The 23,740-nt window shown below is 40.8% G+C and overlaps 1 protein-coding gene across 1 annotated transcript; it reads left to right on the top strand.

Moving 5' to 3' along the window:
- The first annotated feature begins 1,318 nt into the window (after positions 1-1,318).
- On the top strand, positions 1,319-21,278 carry sytl2b (synaptotagmin-like 2b). The gene is made up of 20 exons (XM_085184623.1): positions 1,319-1,414; positions 2,704-2,856; positions 4,287-4,450; positions 4,758-4,869; positions 5,913-5,961; positions 6,056-6,158; positions 6,245-6,650; positions 6,732-6,934; positions 8,312-10,741; positions 13,057-13,170; positions 13,257-13,307; positions 13,601-13,695; positions 13,787-13,903; positions 14,879-15,048; positions 15,512-15,614; positions 15,715-15,876; positions 16,074-16,158; positions 19,508-19,610; positions 19,701-19,906; positions 20,503-21,278. Exons 1-20 carry the CDS (start codon positions 1,368-1,370, stop codon positions 20,649-20,651), a joined length of 5,022 nt encoding a protein of 1,673 aa, XP_085040749.1. The 5' UTR covers positions 1,319-1,367; the 3' UTR covers positions 20,652-21,278.
- Positions 21,279-23,740: the final 2,462 nt, after the last annotated feature.

The raw sequence follows: 23,740 nt of genomic DNA on the forward strand, positions 1-23,740 counted from the left end.
TAGGATTGGGATGCTACATCACTATTTGTGGGATATCCTGATCTCAACTGGGAGGCCAATTTGAGTCTCTGCTGAATATGGTTTCTTGTAGGATTAAGGGTTAAACACTGCAGATTCACATCCGTCCTGTGAACGCTCATGTCCCTAGTAGTTATCATTAATTCCTAAAGTCTATTTTAGTAGGTTCATAAAAAGATCCACACTTCTAAAGTTTTTGTGAAGAAGAGAATTTAACGTGGAGACTATAATGGGTTTTTTATTCCAGGCTGTAAACACGCTCATTAGAAGTCTGTGGACATCAACTTGCTTCTGAAGCCAGTCAACAAATGGCCATTCAGTAAATTGCTGCTTGGGATGAGGGAGAGGGCTTGATGAGTTAAACACAAGGCCATCAAACAGGAAAGCTGAGTAGTGATCCTACGTGAGGCTGATTTTTAGACCACATGTATACACCCTCAGCTGCTCTGATGGAAGGCACTTAAAACAGAGGGGAGAGTGTTTCCTTTATGGGTTTCTGTCTACTTTATCTTTAAGATCAGAGACTCACCTGAAGGATCTTATCCAGCAGATGACATCCTGCTTTAGTAGACAACATAGTCACATGGTTGCTAACCAGTTGTCAACGATTTTTAAGGTCTTTGGTTCAGGACAGTTTTTTTGCTGTAGGGGTCACAAGACGGTTAAATGATGAAGGGAAAATTATTCCGTAGACTAAGGTTTAATTTGCTGACTAGAGAAGTCAGAGTCTAAAATGTATTAGTCCTAAATAAAATCAGCATAATTCATGAGCTATTCAAATATAAAACCTATAACAGGATTTTTGTGCAGCTTATGTCACAGTTCACTTTCCAACCGTTTTTATTTGTGCTCTTCTTAAGCTGAAAACATGAAACCAGGAGGGACTCAGGTGTTGAAACTGTGGCTGTGCCCTGAAGCCACATCAGGGTCACCGTGGGAATATTTATGGTCTGCTTACTCCAAATAATTTCACAGCATTCAGAGTGCAGGCAGAAGGGAAAACAGTGCCTTGCTGTAAGCTTGTATTTGAGGTTTGGGCTGTCCTAGAGCCTCGCCTGCCCGTGAGGATGCTCACACCCTTTTGTCAAACAGACCGATGATGTCAACGTGTGTAAACTGGAGACACCTGCTGGACACTACCTGGCATTACACCACCGACTGCATAATTCATTTATATTTAAGTGTTAGATCAGTTAAAATTAAAGCTTGAACTTGACATGAAACACCCAGACATTCACTAAATAAAAATAAATATTTATATAGTTACTGAAAGTCAAATTAAAAACTGCAGCTCATGCTCATCAGATCCTCCCCATGCACGCGCTCTGAGTCCGCCCCCTCCCACGCGCATGTCCGGAGATCCGGCGCATCCAGCAGCAGGAGACCTGTGGAGGAGGTAAAAACTTTATTTCCCGTGTGATTCTTTTTTTTTTGTAAAACATGAAGATGGGAAAGACAGAAGCGGGCTGTGAGAAGTCCTCAGGTGTCCTGTAAGGTAGGCAAATATAAAAACAAACAAACGATGTTTTCCACTTGTTGAGTTTGAAGTGGAAAGAAAGGAAGTGACACTCTCTGGAGATTTAAGGTAAACCTCTGCCACTCACGTTAATAGTTTAACGTGAGACTTCTCAGGCGTGCTTCATTTAAAACCAATTTTTACTCTATGAAACGTTCATGTGCTTAAGTTTGCTCAGCCAAAGAAAACTTTTGCGCCCGCCCTGTTGCTGGTTCTCTTTTATCTCTGAAGGAATCATCAGCTGCACAAAGACCAGACGATTCCTCGCGTTACTGTCCAGATATCAAAGTTTAGTGTTAACGTATCAGCATCTCTTTCGCTTGATAAACTTTTTTATATAAAAAAGAGCACACCAGCTAAAGTTTAGCACCACTGATAGAATATTTTTCCTCAGGCACCCTTATTACTCTAAACATAATTTGAGTACTTATTAGAGTAACAGTAAATATGTGCCTGTGGCTCATTTATTAATATATATGACTTGCTTATATCAATAGCATCAGTGTGTAAGCAGCTTTTCCCGTGGTTAAGGAGCTGCTTACTTTCCAACCTGACCTCCTTCTTCAAAAAAGTTCCTATATTCAATATCCAGAAGTTCACTGTGTGAACTTCTATAAGATGTGACTATGAAACTACATACAAGCCAAAAAATAACAGGAACCCCTGATTTGATCTTTAATATTGATGGTTTTGTAGGTTTAACTTTCTGTGTAAACCTTGTTAAACCTCCATCAGTCACATGATAGAACCATACGCAGTGCACTAGAAATTTAAAGCAGCTTAAGGCAGCTATATACTTGGGTAAAGGAGAAAATATAGGAGCTACAGCTTTAACAATAACTCCTCTAATGGAATTATTTTCATTGCTTTAAATACTGGACCTGCTTCTGGTTTAAATTGGAAAAACTGGGCTCCACGTCACTCTTAATGAGAAGCCTGCTGTATAGAGGGGTAGCTGCATAGACAGTGACCACCCTCATTAACTTCTAATGCAAACCCAGTCATTTTGTTCTATAAGCAGACCTGAAATATTAAAGAAACCACTTAGATCAGAGAAGAGCTTCTAGGGGTTACTGCTGGTAGTCTTTCAAGGGGTAAAGAGTTAAGGGTACAGCTCTAAACTTTGAGAACTTTACAGGATCTGAATTAACTGCTGTGTACTTTGACAGAACCAGCAACCATTTCCACGCCTGTCCGCTGAGAAAAGCAGGAGAAGGAACCATGATAGACCTGAGCCACCTGACGGAGGAGGAGCAGGCGATGATCATGACGGTGCTGAAGAGGGATGCTGAACTGAAGAAGGCAGAGGAGGAGAGAGTCAGGTTGAAATTTGAGTCTCAGTCACGTATGACGATATGAAGTCATATTTTTGGACGTCCTTTAAGCCACTGTTTACTCGCGTGTCGCTGCTTGGCTTTGTTCTTGACGTGCACTGAGACATTTTGGGCTGACTCTTAAGTTAATGTCATGTTGTTGAGCTAATGTCATTTTATTGATTTAATAAGAACTCCCAAGTCCCTCTGTCACCCGTTCTGTGAGAAGAGGCCTTTGTCGGATCGTCAAAATAATATTTGTCTGCTCATAATCCAATAACACAGTAACAGCTTGGCTGGACACAGACGCTGCCTCCGTAGCTGAGAAACCTCAATGTGAGATGAGCAATTAGATTACAGCCAAGTCCACACGTGGGAGAGGATCATGCTGGTCTGATGGACAGGAATAGAAACCCTTAAAGGCCTCAGTGATGGGAGATGCATCAAGAGTGTCGAACGTGATGGGGAAAAGAAGTTTAATTTGGTCATATCTTTTTAGGACTTTTAAAACAATTGACATCTGGTGTTTCCCTGTCGTCTTAGCACCTTCGGGCGGGGTCAGAACTTCCTCACTGTGCATATTCAGGGTGTGTGAAGACAAACAAGAAGCTCACATCTTCTCTGACCTCTCCCTCTTTCAAATTGCAACCATGTGTGCAAACTATCAAAAATCCCCGACGCTGTGTACCATGTTTTGATTTCATTTTCAAAAATCGAGAATGCCATCAAACAGCGTGCTTTTTATTGTGGCCTTAATGCAATTGGCCGGCCTGACTTTTTCCATCAGCGGGGGGCTGAATGCTCACTGTGTCTCGGCCAGTCTAGTGTAAAAGGATTAAGCCAACAGTCTGTAATAATGTGCTACCCTTTTTTCACATGACCACCGAGTTCCTCTGTGAAGGAGGAAAGATGAGTTGGAGCAGTCAGCTCAAGGCGGAGGAATTTTTTTGTTCCCTCTTTGATTCAATTTAAAGTTGATGGAAATGTTTTCCGAATTCCTGCACAGTAAAATCAGAAGCTTTTCATTAGCTTAAGCTGAAATCTGAAAAATGCTTCACACGATTAAAAACACAAAAGAGAATTTGTGTTGTGTTGATTGCATTGTGAACACCTTTAAAGGATTTTTGGGGGTTTGTCTGTCCTTTCTGCGCTCTTGGCTTTGTATTTCACCCCATATTTGCAGATTAGTCCTGCTCAAAGTGAATTAAAATGGTGTCAGATTCTTCATTCAGTGCAACCGAAAGCGAGCATTGTCTCGCTTTTGCTCTTTTTTGTGTCTGTAGCCATTCAGCGAGACGTGCCACTCAGCTAGGATTAACACACTGCATAAAAGAACTAGAAATTATACAGAAAACAACTCTCCACTTGAGCGTTTTCACTTCATTTCTCTTTTGTGTATGTCTATTTTATTCTTTATTCTTTTTATTATATCCTAACAGGAAATTGGAGAACATAGTAAACAATGCCTCCCAGTCCGACGCTAAACTGAAGTACCTGACAGGAGAGTGGTTTTACGAGGCCAAGTCACGCAGACACAGGGACAAGATCCACGGCTCGGAAATCATTCTGGCTTCCATGAAACAAGGAAAAGCGGCTAGTTTAGGTCTGCTCATTCTGCGCTGTTCGCTAAGAGTTTTAAATGCACATTTCGTGCTCAGGGGGAAAAAATATTTTCCTCTTTTTGACCACAGCACCCTGTTATCACAACAGAGGCAAGTACAGATTTTACTGATCTGCTGGATTTAAATGTTTTAGCCTTTCGGGGGTAAATACATACAGAGTGCTGAGGTCAGAAATGAGGCCAGGAAAGAATTCCCTCTCAACGTGTGGTGAAAATCAGAGTTATTCTGCTTCATTAACCTCGGCAGTGTTGTTATTCACAGACTTTTCCAAACCGCTCTCTCCTGCAGATGGTTCTCTTAGACTTGACAGACCCAAGGTCGCGAGCAGTCGAGCTTCAGACATTGTTCCTCCACTGAAACCTGCCAGACAGCTGGAAGCAGAGCAGCCACAGCAGATTAGGTAAGCAGTTGTTTCCTATAGTGCTGTGCAATACTGCAAATGTTGTTATTGATCCGATGCAGCAGAAGAAAATACAGGGCCATGTGCCGCCCTCTAAAGCACTTTGGGTCAAGTTCTGTTGTTTAAATGTGCTGTAGGCTATAAATAAAATAAAATTTCTCATGTTTGAGGTCTAGTCAATGATATCCAAAACAAACTGTATATAAAAAAATTATATTAAACTAATATCGATCTGATACCAGTACCAGCTTCACTGTGACTCGAGAAACGGACCGCGAAGGATGCGTTCACATGTAACGCTACCAGACACCAGGCTGAACCAGCTCTGTTTGTCTCTCTCGTCAGCCTGTCAGCGTGAATATGTACTCGGAGTCTTGTGACTCAGCCTGTGTAAACATAGGTGGTGCTGACAAGGAATACATCTGTTTTATAGCCTGGCAGCAAGCTACTGTACCTTCTCGGCAAAGTGTTTAACTCGATAAAACTCTCAGAGCAATTACTCCGATTGGGACATTACGAGATGTTGTTATGTTTGAAATTAAGTTATGCAAAAACAAAAATAATGTCAGGATCGTCCTATCCTGTGGTTCTAATTTGAATGAGAAGATTGTTTTTTATTGTAAGACCTTTTGTTAATATAAGACTGGATTAGTCACACCGTTGACTGTGTAGTGAAGTCACTTTGTGCCACACATTCAGCACACTTCTATTATAGTGCAGTCAATATTTGACTTAGCCCCTCTCAGGTATTTGCACTCTGACAGTGTTGGTTTGCAGTGCATTTATTTCCCATTGCTTCATTACATCACATGAGATTTAAATGCAGTTAAATGAATTGAATTAGATTAATTTAATTCAGCCACAACATAGACATGTCGCAAGTGTTGTCTCATATGTTTGCTTCTTTGATGTTTGGGTGGTTTGGATGGGCAGACGTCTTTTGCTTCTTTAATGTCATTACTGTCGCGAGTCCCAGTCATGCACGGTGTTGTTTACATATTAGATTAAAAATACACCCATTATTTTTTATTCTTTTTTCCCAGTGATGCAGAAAAAGAGAATCAAAGTTCAGGGATTCGCTCCCCGAGAATGGTACGTGTTGAAAAACAGGCTGGACTTTCTTTTTTCCTTTTCTTTTTTCCTGTTGCAGAGTTAACAGCGCATTTCATTCTTTTCTGTCTTCAAGCCGAGGCATAATCCTTTTAACCGTGCTTCCCTTGTTGTTGTTGAGCCTCCTGAAAATAATCATTACCTGTCAGCCAGTCGAGACCAGGAGTCACAGGAGACAGGTCTGAAATGAAATTTGAACATACAGATGTTTGCGGGGCTATCTGAGGGTATCCCGCAGTGAGCCTCTTATCTTTTCTGTCCTCAGACCCCGTCTCTCCACTGAAGAATCACCCAGCAGGTGAGGCCAATCAGACATCAGAGGGCTCCTCTGTAGGTTTCAGGCCAGTGCCAAAGAAGAGGACCTTTCTCTCCAGACGTCCTCTCAGTCCGTCTGAAAGCAACGGCCTGGGGTTGGATGCTCAGCCGGGGTCAGCGGGGATTGTTCCCACACCACGACGGAGGCTGCAGCGGGGATCCAGCGGGAGCTCTAATCAGTCTGGCCTGAAGAGCCAAGATGAAATGCCTCAAAGAAGTGCAGTGTCTAATCAGGTAGCTCGGTCATCCACATCTGCAGATGAAAACTCCTTGCAGTCACTGTGTGACAACTCTCAGGTTTCCTCCAATTCAAGTCTGGAAAGACAGAGAAACCCAGCTTCTATAACAAGAGACAGGTCAGTGGGAAACTTATACTGGGAACCTGTAATTAAACGTTGGCATCCTTCCACTGTAACTCACAACCTGTATATTTTCAGAGTGTCCAGATACACAAGAAGTGATGCGTCCACTGAGACGGGACCATCGCAGAGGAGTGAAGAACGAGATGACCAACCTCAAAGAGAGCTTCCACCTTTGAGTTTTGTCACGCTGCCTTCCACCAACATTCAGGACAAAGAAAACAGCCGTGTGGGGCCAGCGATGCGGCAGGAGGAGCGGAGTTTGCCCCAAAGCATTGTGGGTAAGTTCAGTAACAAGGTAAGACAGGGCAGAGCTTTCAGGCATGTATTCCTCTTTCAGGGAGTGGAGGAGATAAAAAGAGGTGAAAGTTTAAAAAAATGAATAAAATCGGAGAAAAGTCTGAAAAATTGACATTTTTTGGGGGGGGGAATTTTTTAATTTTTTTATTCTTCATCTTTTATTTATCTTGTGACCCCGAGTGTATCTTCGATTCTGGCATTTTCCTCTGTTTGTCTGCTACAGACAGACGATTAATCTTTTTTTTCCCCCACTTCAGACAATGTCCAGATATTTAACAGAAGATAATATATCGTAATTCCAGCAAATCCAATTTAACTCCACCGTGGACGACTATCTAACATACTGATTTGTAGCAAGTATAATAAGCACAATATTCACCATTTGAATATTAAAGTACTAAGATTCAAGAATGAGCTCTAAACCATAATTAGGAAAATAAGATTATCTGAATGTATTGGGCAATAAAACAAATATAAGACACAATTAAAAGGGGCGATCGCCTGAATGAAAAATCAAGCAAGTTTTATCACCCTCTTAAAATGTTGTTAAAATGTTTTACTTTAGACTAAATATGAAACCACACTGCCATCAATATAGCAACACCACAAAGTTATACTGCTATATGAGGTCCATTTCCCCTTCAGGGTCATCTTATTTTCTGCCTCTGCAAGCTTCCAGCACTCCTACAAGCACTCCTCATGCACTCACACATCTGTGATTTCACCAGAAATTTAACCTCAAATCCAGGTTTAAGGTGACCCGACATTCATGCCGGGGATCATCACCGGTGAAGGCGAGTCTAAATTTGAAGGCGACACATCAAATTAGGAGCTTATCTGAGAGAGAGTCAGTGTTTTGCTTTGTTTTTCACATTTTTTCTACTGTGTGCTGTGAATTTAGTGAGTCAATGTTGAACTCTCCTGTAATGTACCAGGGCAGCCAAGGAGAACATTGCACCGTCTTATAACACATAAAAGAAAGACAAATTCGGCTCCCACCAACTTAAAGATGAGAAATTTAAAAGTCAGAACCTTTGGGGGCCTTTAAACTTAACTTAATGTGTCAAAACTTCAGGAGATCCAGCATCACAGTGACAAGTGATTAGAACTTGACTTCTGTAGAGTGACTTTAAAAACATAAAAACTGGAATAAGTCCAGAGGTGAACAAGGAGAAGACCTTGAAGGGCAGAAAGCTGAAATTGAAGAAAACACTTTTTCCTCAGTGGGTTGTAGCCCTCTTTGGTCACACCTTGCACACTAATACTGTTTTATTTATTCATTAAATTGATGTTGTAATCCCGCCGCTTATTGAAGTAGAGCCAAGTATCTAATTCTATTTCCCCACGTTGCTTTTTAGATCCGGATCTCCCCGTATCCTATGATCTCAACTTCGTTGATAAGTCTCATCAGCAAACCCAGAGGTCAAATCATGCAAATGTGTTTAAGCTTTCCACTCAGGCCACCAGTCCCACTGGTGAGGATGAGGAATCCATTGCAAAGGTGCTGGAGTGGTTCAGCCGCAGCACGGACAGCAGCGATTGGCTAAATTCAGACGATCCAGTGGTTACAAAGAGCCCCGACAAACATGTGGAAGTTAGTAGATTAAGATCTGAGGGTTTATTGTCGAAAGATGCTGTGGATATAAGTGACAGGAAAAAGGAAACACTTGAAACAAAGAGGAATCATTTGCAAAGACAGATCAACAGTGACAAAGAGCTTCGAGCCGCTGACAGAAGAGGCAGCAAGGAAGTGATTGAATCACAAGAGGAGGTGAAGACGGGTACCAGAGAGAGAATGCATTCACAAGATGTGAAAGACGATGCCGATGAAAGCCAACCACCTAAAATATCTCATCTGAAGTCGTTCTGGGAGAAAAGCAATACAGGCCCTAAAATACTCATTGGGAAGTCGGTCTCATCTGGCGACAAAGGTCAAACATCTGCTCAGCTGACGACAGAGAAAAGGTCTGATATGGCGTTGGTTCCTGGAATATACAGCGGGAATGAGATTTATGATAAATACGCTTCAAATCCGAGTGATGAAAGAGAACAGCAGCTGCTAATCACTACAGATGTAGGAGAGAGTGTTCATTTAAATAACCACCAGCAAGCAGACAGTCTGGTGATTAATTTGCCCCAAGAGGGTAATGATGATTCAACATACAAGTCAGATTATTTGATGCTGCTGTCCAGTGAGAGAAGAGGTTCAGATGCTGAGATCTTCTCTTTAATCAAACCTGACAGCTTTTCTGAACCAAGAGAAGTCCTGCTGCAAGAAGAGCTCTCAAAAAGTCTCCCTGTGTCTCAGCTGGATACAGACCTTCTAACAAGGGCCAGCCTGGATTCTGAGAAGCTCTGTTTAACCAGAAACAATGTGTACATGGACTATAAGCAACCTGGGAATGATGTGCAGATCACCACAAAAGCACAAATTCAAAGAGGTTCAGGTGAGGATAAAAGCATTCATTCGAGCATGTCTCCAAAAAGAAAAGAGGACTCATCCAATAAAGACAGGACTAACAGTCCTCATCTAAATAGGCAGGCGTTGCAAAACCAAGAAAGCACTGCAGAGCGAATAAAGCAGCTCAAATCCTTCTGGGAGCAGGAGAGGAACAAGCCCGTGTTTTATACCGGCAAACCTAGAGCTTTCGGAGATGGTAAGGTGGCTCGTGGAGCAAATCAGGCGAAACTGAATAAAAGATTCACAAAATCAGAATATGACCTGAGGTCAATTGGCAATGAGTCAGGCAGTGATGATGAAAACTATGACAAAAATCATCAAAATTTTTCTATTATGCCACTAAATCAGAGAATAGATAAGCTGTCTCCGAGCCTCGGCACAAGCCGGGCCCAGTTTAACACTCTACGCGAGTTCTGGGATGAGGCCACATCAGACTCCAAGGGATCGTTTTCCTTTGACAAACCCAAAAGCCCCAAAAGGAAAGAGGGAAGTGCCCAGCTGTCGTCTCAGGACGTAAAGGTCGTTGATCCAGAGATTTACAGACTATCCTCTGCTGTCGAGAAAACAAGACCAGCCGTGATGAAGTCATCTCCACCTCCTCTGAATCGATCAAAGTCGCCACATGACAGACAGACGGGCTCTGGGTCCAGAGCACTGGGTGATGGCAAAAACAACCCACCTAATTATAACTCAACTGAGTCAGGCCAACAAAGATTGTCCAGAAAGAGCTCAAAAGATTCCAGCAGAGAGGAGAAAACTTCAAAACCACAAAACAGCTCAGGAAAAGAGAGTCGTATTCCTAAGAGCAGAAAAGACAGCTTTGGTTGTTCGAGCAGTCGGGGTAATTCTATGCGCCGTGCCACCAGCATGTTCGCTTTGAGCATTCCCGATGAAAAAGATCAAAGCAAACTGAAAATGGATGTCAGCCCTGTTCACTCTCAGAGCAGAAAGCAAAGACAGAACCCTGAGAAAGCTATAGTGCCGAGACGATCAGAGGAAACGGAGGCTCTGACTCCACGAGCACGCGCCTTTGTTCCTAGAGACTACCGGCACTACCTGGGGATGACGGATAAGACCAGCGTCCACACCTCTCTCGCTCCGGCCGTGAAGGACGAGGGGTCAGAGGGCAAATCTGGGTATGAACTGGATCTGACTGGGCCGGTGAGGGCCAGCACACCGGTTAGCTCTGAGGAGCGATACAGCAGGAAGGTCAACAAGATGAGTCAACGCCCCCTGTGGGCAAACTACAGCAGCTCAGACACTGGCCAGGAGTCCTCTGTGAGCAGCACGTCAGAAACCTGGTCCAACTCGAGAAACAGTTCAAATCGTAAGCACCAGTTTTCACTCTGATGTTTTACTTTCTACTGCAACTCAAAGCAAGAACTTCTCTCTAAAATGGTTTTACACATGTCGTCATAAAGTTTTTTTCCTTCAGCTACAGTTATGCTTGAGAAAATATCGGTTGAGCAGTAGAGGTGGGAATCACCATACATCCCACGATACGATATTATCACAATACTTAACGCACGATACGATATTATCACAATACTTAACGCACGATACGATATTATTGCAATTTTTTTTAAATATTTTGCGATATTCAGATTCTAAACTTTATCAATATTCATTTTATCTAATATCAAAGTCTCACACTCAGTCTTTCTCTCATTTCAGTTTTATTGTTGACAAACTAAACCAATTATAGCTATTCTGAACTATGCAGTTTATGAAAACTATGCAGCCCCTTCAGCAACTGAAGAATTTGAAAGTAAATGAAAACAAAATATAATTTTACATTAAATAAAAAAGTTTTAAACTTAATTAAAATAAAACATGTCTTAAATTAAAATAAGTAAACTGTCATGTTTATTGCTGCCAAAAAAAAAGTTGAACACATTTGGACAGTGAAGGAATGTCAGGATTCTTGCTCAGAAAAAGGATCAACATGCTCTGAAGTCAGAGCACAAAAACCTTTTTTGTAACAAAATATCGATTTCTGCTGTCCCTGTATCGATACATTATTAGCAAACAAAATATCACGATACTACACAGTATCGATTTTTTCCCCCACCCCTATTGAGCAGTGCACTGCAACTGCTTTGACCTTGTGATATCGTTACCTTTTGAAATGGGTCATTTGAATAGCCTAGACAGAGACTGTCTATAAGTAGAATACAACCAGCAGTCCCTACTTCAGAGAGACGCATCGCAGACCAGGTGTGCTCATGTAAATTACAGTAAATCCAAGGTGGCCCGGGATTGTTTGAAGATGGATTATCCTCGCGTCAGGTGATCTGTAGCAACCTATGGGTGACATCTGCAAATAGTTCTATTCAATTCAATTCAATTCAATTTTATTTATATAGCGCCAAATCACAACAAATGTCGCCTCAAGGCGCTTCATAGATACAGAGAAAAACCCAACAATCATATGACCCCCTATGAGCAAGCACTTTGGCGACAGTGGGAAGGAAAAACTCCCTTTTAACAGGAAGAAACCAGAACCAGGCTCAGGGAGGGGCGGCCATCTGCTGCGACCGGTTGGGGTGAGAGAAGGAAGACAGGATAAAAGACATGCTGTGGAAGAGAGACAGAGATTAATAACAGATATGATTCAATGCAGAGAGGTCTGTTAATAAATAGTGAGTGAGAAAGGTGACTGGAAAGGAAAAACTCAATGCATCATGGGAATCCCCCGGCAGCCTACATCTATTGCAGCATAACTAAGGGAGGATTCAGGGTCACCTGGTCCAGCCCTAACTATATGCTTTAGCAAAAAAAATAGTACCAGTGGGTTGCTGGAAACATTTAAAGAAATTGAAATTAATTATTTTGCATAAAATAAACCAGAAAATAAATAAACGAGCATCCCCCCCCACATTCATCACAAATATCAATCTAATTTTTTTCAACAGCTGTTTTGTGTAGGTCGTACTCCTGTGTGTACACTCCGATACAGTTTGTCATCATGGCTTGGATCCAGCTGTGTCCTTGACATTGTGTCCGTGTCGGGTTATCTGTGTTGGCAACAGCAAATCTCAGTAAACAGACTGTGTACCTGCAGTCAGCTGTCTGTGTTTAATTTGTGGGCTGGGTAACTTAATTAAAAAGCGAAAACAAAACAACATTTCACCAACAGTTTTATAGTGCTATATACTATTCTTCAAACCTCAAACCTTGAATTGTTTAAAGGTTAATTTCTTTTCTTTTCTATTTTCATTATTACATAATTGTAAACCTCAAACTTCAAATACTTAGATTTTCATTTGTGGATTCAAAGTAAATGGAGCTGCAATAATCAGCTGATCAAAAGCTGTTTCGTAATCAGCTGTCAAAGATTAGCAGATTAGCCTCTTTTCTTTGCATTGCAATGCCGTTAACCGAAAAACACTGTAGATTGCCATTTTTCACATGCTTCTGTTTTTTTTTCTAGAACAGTTTATTAAAAATATTTCAGACTATTTATCATTCAAATAAGAATAGATAAACCTTATTTATACCTTTGTCAAGTCTAAAAGTTTCCTCCACGCATCCAGGATCCAGACGACAGGCATTAATCAGTGCCCTTAATTTGCTTCATGGTGCTTTCTCAGCTTTCAAGACCATTAATCAGTTAATCAGAGCGTTTTCCGCTGATTGCAGGTGAAAATGACGACGGTGACCAAAATCCTATAAGGAAAGCACTGCGGCGAGCAGAAGCACGGCCCAAAAATCTGGCTAAAAGTATGGAGGATATCACCGCATCATTATCACCACGTGAGCACGTTCTCAATGCTAAAGCCCGAATCTTCCATATGTAGACACAATTTGAGATGACTGATTCTTAATTCTGTTTCTCCAAGGACAAGAAAGAAGACAGGACTCAACTTCTGACCTCAGGCGCATTAACGATGGTAGAAACTGCCTTTTTTCCTTTCAGAAAGGATTTTATTGCCAAATGTTGAGCAGATTTACAACATTAGGAACTTTTTGCGAGACATATGATAAGACAAATACTTATCTTTTTTATCCTTCTGAGAACCAAGGAAAAAAGTATCTCTGTTTAACTTTTTCTCAGATTTTTGTGTCTACTACAGAGGACATGCATAATTAGGCTGGGTCTCCGGACGATATACATTTTCTTGCGATCATAACGGAAATTTAATCAGTATTTTAATCTTCTGCTTCCCAACTAACCACGCTCTAGCTTCTGTTATCGCATCACCCTCCTCGGCCTTATTTTCGGATCCAGACCACCTGAAGAAGATGAGCAAATCAGTTCCTTCATTCTTACAGAAGGAGGTAAAATGACTTCTTGCATCTTTTAGTCCTGTAGAAAAAAGCCTGCACTGCATCTTCGAGCACAGAGCTTTGTTTGCTGTCTGTGTTGTAGGATCCTGGCGAAACCACTGACTCCACCTGCGACGACAGTTACCCCCGAGAAAGACTAATAATGGGCAGCTCAATGTCTGACCTCACCATCTCTTCTGGCAGGCCGTCTGTGTCTTCTGTATGTTTATACACAGCAGAATGCGTCGCTTTGCATGCACATGTTTCCCATTCACTTATCTCTCACTTTAACTGCGCTGCTTCTTGGCTTTAAGCTGAACTAGAGAAACCTTTTTCACAACAAAAGCTTTAAATTAAAAATACAGGTGTACTGAAGGCTGCATTCCACTTAGCATTCATGCTATTGCTGGCACAGCCGCCAACATGTCGTGGCCTACAGTGATACACTGACCTCATTCTTTTGTAAACTTTGGCCGTGTTTAATATGAGCATTAATCATCAGTTTTCTTATACTTTGAATATTATGTGAAGCAGAATATCTCCAGTTGTATTGATACTGACATAAATAAATGTTTCGACCACCACTGCACCCATGTCGGGATGACAGCCAGAATCAGAAAGATCCCAAAGCTGCCAAGCATCTGTGCACTGCAACTCAGCTGAACAGTGGGAGGCTAACCAGACGTGAGCAGATGTGCATTAGCTAAACAAAGTTGGTCTTCGGCCAAATCTTAATTAGTGAACACTTTTAATCAAGTGTAAATTGAAAATTTGTTGTGATTTTACCACTTCTCAGGCCTTAGGAAGCTCCAGTGAGCCCTGGAGCAACAAATACTGAAACACTGAGTGAGATATGAGGTTTGTCAAGTAGGGCTTCTTTTAAGCTTATCCATAGAGATGATTTTAAAGGAGAAAACTGATAGCTCTAAAAGAAATTTGAATCCTCTCCACACCTCAGTGCAGTTTACAGCAACTTTCAGTGCTACAAACAAAGGTTTCAGGTCAGGTCAAAGTATAGAAAAGTGCACTAACAAGAACTCTGGTCACTGTTTGTACCTCACACATTCCTTCTCCGTCTGTATCTGCTGCACAATAAAACTCAATAACCAAAAGCTCAAACATGCATGCATCAGACTGTCTTCTGCTTTGTTTTATAATAAACAATGTTTATCTTCATGTTTGCGTATGCTTTCAGCTAAGTGGAAGTGTGATGACCATGTACAGTGCCGACTTTGCGAATGTGGAGGTCCAGGGAAGCATCCAGTTCTCCATCAACTACGTCCAGCGGCTCAGAGAGTTTCACATTTTTGTGGCCGAGTGCCGAGACTTGGCTGCTGTCGACCCGAAAAGGGGCCGCTCAGATCCGTGAGTGCTACTTTCATACTAGATTATAAACCAATGAAAGGAAATGTGATATTCCTGCATCATGTTTTCACCCCCAAAAAAGGACACCAGGTTTCTTTTAAGTCACTGTAAAATAATAATGAGGGGCATATACAGAGTATTGACTGTATATAAGAGATGGCTGTAGCCACTATAGCACTAGCATTTACCTGCAATATAGCAAAGTGGCAAGGTCAGAACAGCAGTGCATGTGGTTCATGATGTTTCCTCAGCTTTCACTAGAAACTTGAAGTATAAGAAAGTTTTTTTTATTAACTTATTGTATCTATTCATTTCTACTATATTCTGTCACCATATCACACAAAAATGAATAAGTTATTATTCATTTTAGCACTGTGTATAAAGCAGAAAGCCCCATTTTTGGCCACCAACTGTGACTACTTCCTCCATATATTCTGTAAGATTTGTTTTCTTTCTTTTTAAGGTATGTCAAGAGCTACCTGGCGCCCGATAAAGCTAATCTCGGAAAGAGGAAAACATCGGTAAAAAAGAAGACGTTAAACCCGACTTTTAACGAGATCCTCAGAGTAAGACTATGTGGATATTTTACTAACACACAAATATTCCCACACTGTAAATCTTGCCTGACAGCAAATAAAAGCGCCCTGCTCTTTCCTATCCTCCCAGTATCGAGTTCGCATGGAGTATCTCAGGACCCAGACACTCATTCTTTCTGTTTGGCATCATGACACGTTTGGCAAGAACAGTTTCCTGGGTGAGGTAGACGTGGAGCTGTCTAAGTGGGACTTTGACCACACCCAGATGAACTACTTAGCCCTGAAAGCCAGGGTAAGAAAAAAAAAAAAGATAAACACACACAAAGGCTTCTTTATCTGCGACATTGTTTTCTTATCGCATAACGGCGGTTGATCTGGAGAATGTGGTCCGTCCGCTCATTTATTTTCCAGAGTCTTGTTTGAGTTGGTTATATCAGATGTCACATGATGAAGTTTTCGGGTGTTTATGTAATGTCTCCCGTGTCTTAGACGACGCCCACGCTAGCGCCGTCAAATGACCGAGGAGAGATGAAACTAGCCATACGTTTCCTGCCACAGATCATCCACAGCGAAGGTCTGCAAGTATTCCTCCTGTTTTTTATATTAGATTAGCAGTATTGTTTAAAGTGAGCACAGCAGCCTCTCTCACCTGTTTGTCAAAGCTTTTGTTATTCTGACATCAGAAGAAAGTCGGGTTAAAGGGAGACGTGTTAAAAAAGACTTGTGTAGCGCCCTGTCCTCACATACATGGCTTTTTCTTTGCATTTTGACTTTTGAAAAACTTTTTTTGGCTGAAGATTTTCATACTCTGCATTTCCTTCTGTGCAAGGAAACAGATTTTGTCCTGTAACGTCAAAGGCATGTGCCTTTTTCCTTTTCTGACATCAGACTGCACAACACATCATTTTTTTATATGAGGCGATTTCCTGCAGTGGCAGACAAAAGCAAGATTTTAATATCTGCAGTTGCATGAATAGAATATGGATGTCAGTGTTTCCCCTGATGTTTAGAGTGAAGTTGAACCTCACTCTTGATTCAAATGTAAAACTCAGGCCTTCCGCTTGGCTTCTGATTGGCCAAAATTTCTACATCACCATCTTTTGCTTGACATTTTTAATCCGGATGGAGATATTTTTCACAGTGCTTCTGTTTTTTTCTTAAAATGATGAAAGTTGACACCTGCCCATTTAAAAACAAACAAACAAACCATGTAATGTGAACGATAAATAAGAATTATTTTGAACTTTTAATCATGTATGAGTAGGGATGGGTATTGATAAGATTTTCACGATTCCGATTCCATTTTCGATTCTGTTTAACGATTCGATTCTTTATCGATTCTCTTATCGATTCTTTTTAAAAAAGGAGAACACTAAGGTCTAATAGCTTAGAACTTTGTTTTATATCTTCTCTTTGAACAAGATAGAAATTTAGGAGTAACATGGCCTTACAAACACAACAGTGAGATCTTAAGAGATCCAGCCTACAGCTCTTCAATGGGGTGTCACAGGGTCCCCAGGAAAAAAAAATTGTAAATGTAAAATAATAAAATAAATATTCTTCTGTAGCAATAACAAAGTATAACATCAATTATTCTGTAGCAATTACACAAGAATATCCAGTAATGTCCCTGCCTACAATTAAACACATTCACTTACCGAAAATCATCTGCTGTGGCAAATGGGTGCAAACCTTTGACCACAAACTTAGTCACTGCTCGGTGACATTCGTCTATCCTGGCCTGAAAGGAGACGCTAACGGTAGACTGCAGTGAGAACTGCCAGCATCTGAGCCAGACTCTGTCTGTCTCTCTCATCATGGTCATCTAAATGCACAGTAATGGCAGGTTTTGTAATAAGGCAGATCACGCTAACATAATATGTACTGTTAGTTGATTATTTACCTGCCGCATTAACAGGAGAGGACGTGCAAACGTTACCGCTGCTGCTGGGTTGAGATTCACGAGTCCGGAGCGGAATTAAAAACACGACATTCATTTAAGGTCATCGTGTGTTTTGTGAGCAAATGCTTTTGTATATTTGTAGTGTTTCCTCCCTTAAATGAAATATCTACTTTGCAAGTATTGCAAGGTGCCCTGTTGTCATCCATTCTCGTAAAGCAAAACCAAACTTTTGAGCGTTTGAGCCGCTTAGACGCCGTGTTTCCTGCCAGGTAAATGACGCTCCGCAACGTGGTGACGTCATTCGGGGCGACTGGAATCGATAAGGGAATCGTTTGCAAAAATGGCAAACAATTCCAAGGAATTGAAACACTGGGAACCGGTTCTCAACAAGAACCGGTTTTCGATACCCATCCCTATGTATGAGTATAAAGGTGGAGTTCTTAAGGAACTTTTTCCAGGAAGTTTGTTTGCAGGCACAGCTATCGCCATCTGGTGGCCTTCTGACAGAATGCAGGTTTAAGAGATTTCAGCTTCCCTGTTCCTACCTGATTGTTGCATCTTGTACTTTGTGTTATGTTTAATTTAGGGTAACACAATTGTGTTTATTAGCACCTGTCCATAGCGTCCCAATATACTGCATATGTCAGGCGTCAGCAACCTTCGACATCAAAAGAGACATTTTAGCTCCTCCTACCAATCAACGGGAGACAAGACCAGCACACGTGGGGAACAGATGATATAATATAATTGGGAGAGAATTGAGAGAGAATAAATAAACGCATATAGTCTATGTATTACAAGGGTTATATTTAAAATTCTAACCTGTGGCCGATGGTTCAAAGTATCATCCATTAAATCCATCCATCTCATTAAAAAAAAATTATTTGTTGTACTTATTTTTAAATTATTATTATTATTTTATTTTATTTTTTCATATTTAAATGTCTAAATGATGGCGTCATTTATTAAGGGAAGAAACCAACGCAAACCAAGCTGACCCTGTTTAATAAAAGTGCTTGTCCCTCCCATGTTAACTCATGATTTAACTGTGATTAGGACTTTTTGGGGGGGGATTCTGTGATCAGCCACACTCAGGACTGATTACTGCCAGACCTGCTGAATAAAATTAAATCACTAAATACAGCCTGGTTGTAGTGTGACGGTCTGGAGCTGCTTTGCTGCTTCAGGACCTGGAGAGCTTGCTATAATTGAAAGAATCGTGAATTCTGCTCCCTACTCCTGAAAAAGAACATCTGACCATCAATTGATGCTTTGAAGCTCCATCAGATTTGAGTAGCAGGACAGTGATGCAAAACACCTCGGCATGGCTCTGAAGAAAAACAAAATGATGGTTTTTGAGTGACCTAGCCAAAGTTTGGACTTAAATCTGATTGGTGTGACCTTAAAAGCCTTTTCATGCTTTAAAACCCTCAACTGTGGTTTGCTTAAAACAATTCTGCAAAGACGAATGAGCCTGAATTCCTCCACAGTGATATGAAAGGCTTATTACCAGTTATCACAAACGCTTGATTGCAGTTCTTGCTGACACGGGTGCCAGAACTAGTTATTAGATTTAGGGGTGTAATTACTTTGCCAGGTAGGTTGGTAAACTCGCCCAGAAGGGTGATGACAATATCCCATCAGCCTTTTGCAGCAGAGGGGTAAAAACTGCATTTTGTATTTCCTTGGGTTATATTTGTCTAATATTTAAAATGTGTTTGATCTGAAACGTTTAACAAATATGACAAATATGCAACAAACCAAAGAAATCGTGAACAGTAAATACTTTTTCACAGCACTATAGCTGACTATCACTGTACAAAGTGTGTGCAAGAATCAACCTGATTACCAGTTAAATAAAAGCAGGAAATAAAAGCATCATTTAAATCCAGTAATAAAATGTTATGTATTAACCTCCCTTACTGCAGTATGTTTTAGTTTTTAAGTTCAGTCTTATACTTGTGTAGAAATACTAGGTTCATACCAGAGTCATAAAAATGTAATGTCATTTTCTTTAAAGGTGTAGCTAAAGACAGTTGCAGCACTGGAGAGATTCACATTTGGGTGAAAGAATGCAAGAACCTGCCTCTAATCAGGGCTACCATCGACCCATATGTAAAGTGGTATGCACAGCTGATTCATCTCAAGTTAGCCATTTAAGGGGTTCTTCTGTATTAGTCACGACATGTTTTCTTCTGCCCGCTCATTTGAAGCTTCGTCCTGCCAGACACGAGCAGGAAAAGTCGCCAGAAGACGCGTGTGCTGCGGAGGACGGTGGATCCGGTGTTTAACCACACGATGGTGTATGATGGCATCAGAGAGGCTGATCTAACAGAGGCATGCGTGGAGCTCACTGTGTGGGACAGAGACAGGCTCGCAAGCAACCTGCTGGGGGGCCTGAGGCTGGGGACTGGAACAGGTAGGCTACTGATGGAAGAAGTACTTATTAAAATACGCAACCTGATGAGATGCGCTCAGCGGCCGCTTCATTAGGTACACCTGTTCAAGCACTGCAAATGCAAATATTGGATTGGCGACACATGGTATCAGCTCGGTGCTTTCAGTCGTGTAGACATCATGAAGACAACCTCTGTTAGATGGGATAGACAAAGTTTCCAGCTGCCAGTTGAGGTGGCACTGAACGACAAACTGAACATGCCTTCTGTTGTGAAGTTATTGGAGCTTTGATGTTTACATTATGAGTGAAAGCAGTAAGACTTGCTCATTTTAGTATATATATATATGTGAAATGTCTTTAATCTTCAATGCTTTGATCATTCTCGTTGGCTGGTTGCATGCACAGCCTTTATAGTCTGCGAAACATAAAAGTGTGCAGAATGTAATTTTCAAAAACAGAATGACATAATGCGAGTAGTGTTTCTAGATCAAAGTGTGTAGAAAGAAAACAAAGGCTTTATATGATGTAGATAAGAGATAATTATTCTAAGAAATTTAACAGTTTCATGCTGGAACGATGATGTTTTTGGTGCTTTTTTTTTGTCTCTCTCTCTGTAGGCAGAAGTTACGGGGCAGTGGTGGACTGGATGGACTCGAGTCCTTATGAGGTGGCGCTGTGGGAGCGCATGATGGCTACCCCGAATGAATGGGTGGAAGCCGTACTCCCGCTGAGAATGCTGAACTCTGCAAAAACCGCTTTCAAATAAGTATCTCAAACTGTGACGAGATTACAGACGAGTATAAAGTAAAACTGCTTTTACATTTCAAAGTTTAAAAATAAATGAAAGGCAGCGGAGTGAAACGCTGGAGTCATCAGTTTGGCTGAAATTTTACAGAAATCTGTGGGCCACCCAGCATAAAGGTGGTATGAACACTTAGAGAAACCTCTGGAGGGTGAGTTTTATTTTTAGACTCATATTCTTACACAGCTATGAGAATTAAGAAGAGGATCGACCAATGCCGACGTTATTTTTATAATTCCAGCACCTTAAAGTTGTTTGTTCTGTTCTAATGAGACACAGTAACATCACTTTCACCTGTCTTTTGCCGAACATTAATAAGACACTGGGTATTTTTTATTTGTATTGTTATTTGGAAGAACTTACACTTAGTATATACTATAAGTTATCAATGTTATATCACCTGGACGTGCCAATATAGCCTTTGTTTACTTAGCTGAGTCTTCAGAAAACATGGCTTCTTGGACTAACAATTATTGACAGTATTTTCAAAAATGTAATTCAATCCAAAGACAGATCTCACGTGTGATGAACTGTTAAAGTGCCGTGTTAATTATATTAACCACAAGTGCAATAAAAGACACTTAATACAGATCATTTGAACAAGTCTGCCTTTTTTAATTGTTCAGTAAATTATAAGAAATGTAACATTTAACAGCAGGTTTTTCTTAGTGTTTTTCATTGAGCTCTGAAATATCTCAACATCTGTTTTCGTACAACCGTTATAGATAACAACAAGCCAGTGCACTTCTACTGCCAGTCCCAGGCTCAGATAAATGTGGAGGGTTGTGTCAGTGAAGGTGTTTTGTGTAAACTCTATGCTACTGTTGGACAAAGCCAAAGGAGGAGGAGTGGGGTGGGGGGTGCTTGGAGGCAGTGAGAGAGAAGAAAAGGTTGGTGTATAGAGGTGGAAGTAGGGATTTTAAAAGTAGCTTTAAATGTAGAGAATTAGATTATGTGATTGTGAAGTCCTACAGAGGTGTAGGTATGCGCTGGAGAAACAAGGAATAAAGATCAGTTGAAGCGAGAGAGGGTATACGCATCGATAAGAGGGAAGCTGTCATAGTCTGGCAGAGGCAGACTGTATGGAGTGACGTAGAGGACCCAAAAAAAGCGAGCTGTTTAACCCTTTAAGACCTTCCATAGAACCAAGTCCGCCAGAGCTTATATTATATTTTTACATGCTGTGGAGCCATTTTTGGGAGCATTTCAAGTTGCTATACATCAATACAACCATTATAGCCCAGATTTTAATAATATGTCTGCATTAAGTGCATAGTAATTACATAAATTGCAAAAAAGTGCAATAAACTACAAAAAAATTGAAAATTGTTTTTGTTTTTTTAACATATATTTCTAGTTAGAGAAATTTAAGAGGCTTATCCCTCAAAACTGTAAATACAAAAAAGTTGCACAAAATAGTTTCCCACCACAGGAAATTTATTTTGAGTGTCTTCATAGTTTTATTTTTGAAATACATCAATTTTTATATACTGCAGGAAAAACGAAAATAAATATTATAATGCAAATTTGCAAAAAAGCAGCATATGCATCAAAATAAACTATTTCCAGCAGTGCAATATGAGTCCTAAGCATCCCAGAAATGACACAGAAAGTCATAAAGTCAAACATAACTTATAAAAACACCAGTATAGGCTCATGAGGCCCTGATGGTAAAAAAAAAACTACATCTCCGCGAAAATGACGTCACTTCCGGTTTCGGGCAGGTCATGGCGGACATGGGAAAGTTTGCGCTGACGTCTATTCCAATGTAGGAAGTGTTATGAACAGCTGATCGGATCGGCAAAGCGTGTTTCTGGAATATTATGTTTGTGTTACTGCAAGTGCTTTTTATGCAGTTTTTGCAAAGCTATATGTGGAAGGAAACTGTGACCGAGGACAAGCTGATGGCATAAGATGTAAGTACAACTCCTCCGGTTTCATATGCAAAAAAAATTATTGCGCTAGCTTACGTGGTTGCAGAGCTACCGGGATTTAAAAATAGTTACGCAAAACGGAGCGTGCCCGCTCTAACCGGCTTTAAAGGGTTAATGAGGCTGGTAAAAAAGGTACAACCAAAAGGCAAGGCAAACTGAAATAAAACTAAGATTAACCTAAACTGGGAGAACTAAACAAACAACATGAAAAATCTGGACATGAAACCTAGAAACACGGCATGGAGAACAAGGCGTGAACAACAGACAACCTGACAAAGAATGAACAGAAACACAGACTAAATACACACAAGGGTGATTAGGGGAAGTGGAAACACATGGGGAAACAGCTGACACTAGTCTGACATAACAGCAAAGCTGACTACACTGACATAGGACACAGACCTTCAAAATAAAACAGGAAACATGAGACGCGGACAAGACAATATAAACTTGACAACATAAGACACGCAGCATGAAACAGGGAGAGGGAAACTTAAATACAGGGATAGAAAACACAAAGAGAAACTAATAAACAAACTTTGCTACCCTAAAGAATTTAAACATAACATCCAAATAAACTAAAACTCAAAACGCTGGGTCAACAGACCCGGGAACGCGACAGAAGCGGGTGTAACAGTGAAGCTGCAAGTAGCAGAACTGGGTGAGTGGGTGGAGATGAGCGTCAGCAGTGATTTGTGACAGAAGGACAGATATGATGTATGGTTTGGAGACGGTGGCACTGATAAAAAAGACAGGAGGGTGGGATGATATTCATTTAAAGTGACCGGGAAGGACATGGAAAGGAGTATTTCAGAGGCTCAGCTCAAGTTGAGTCGTTTGGCAACAAAGTTACATTTTGTCATGCTGAATAAATGTCAGGTTAACTTGTTCATAGATTAACTTTTGTTTTGGATCCACCGTCAATAAACTTTAACTTCTCTTGATGTTTCTGACAAATTACCTGCAAATGTTGAAACGGGTTAATATTCTAAACCTACATACAGGACAGACGCGTACAGAGCCGTATGCACATCAGCAGGTAAACCTTTGTTGTTGTTGTTTTGTCATTTTGTTAACAGCAAGAAAGTTAAAATAATATTCCTTATTTTCCAACCCCAG

Source organism: Neolamprologus multifasciatus, chromosome 14 (genome assembly GCF_963576455.1).
Source record: "Neolamprologus multifasciatus chromosome 14, fNeoMul1.2, whole genome shotgun sequence".
Classification (NCBI taxonomy): domain Eukaryota; kingdom Metazoa; phylum Chordata; class Actinopteri; order Cichliformes; family Cichlidae; genus Neolamprologus; species Neolamprologus multifasciatus.

What these genes read in the sequence shown, in the direction of transcription:
- sytl2b (XM_085184623.1), top strand. Translation starts at nt 1,368, where the DNA reads ATGTCCGGAGATCCGGCGCATCCAGCAGCAGGAGACCTGTGGAGGAG. An exon ending in GCAGGAGACCTGTGGAGGAG is followed by an intron (nt 1,415 to 2,703) that starts GTAAAAACTTTA and finishes GTACTTTGACAG; the next exon opens with AACCAGCAACCATTTCCACG. An exon ending in ATCGACCCATATGTAAAGTG is followed by an intron (nt 19,611 to 19,700) that starts GTATGCACAGCT and finishes GCTCATTTGAAG; the next exon opens with CTTCGTCCTGCCAGACACGA.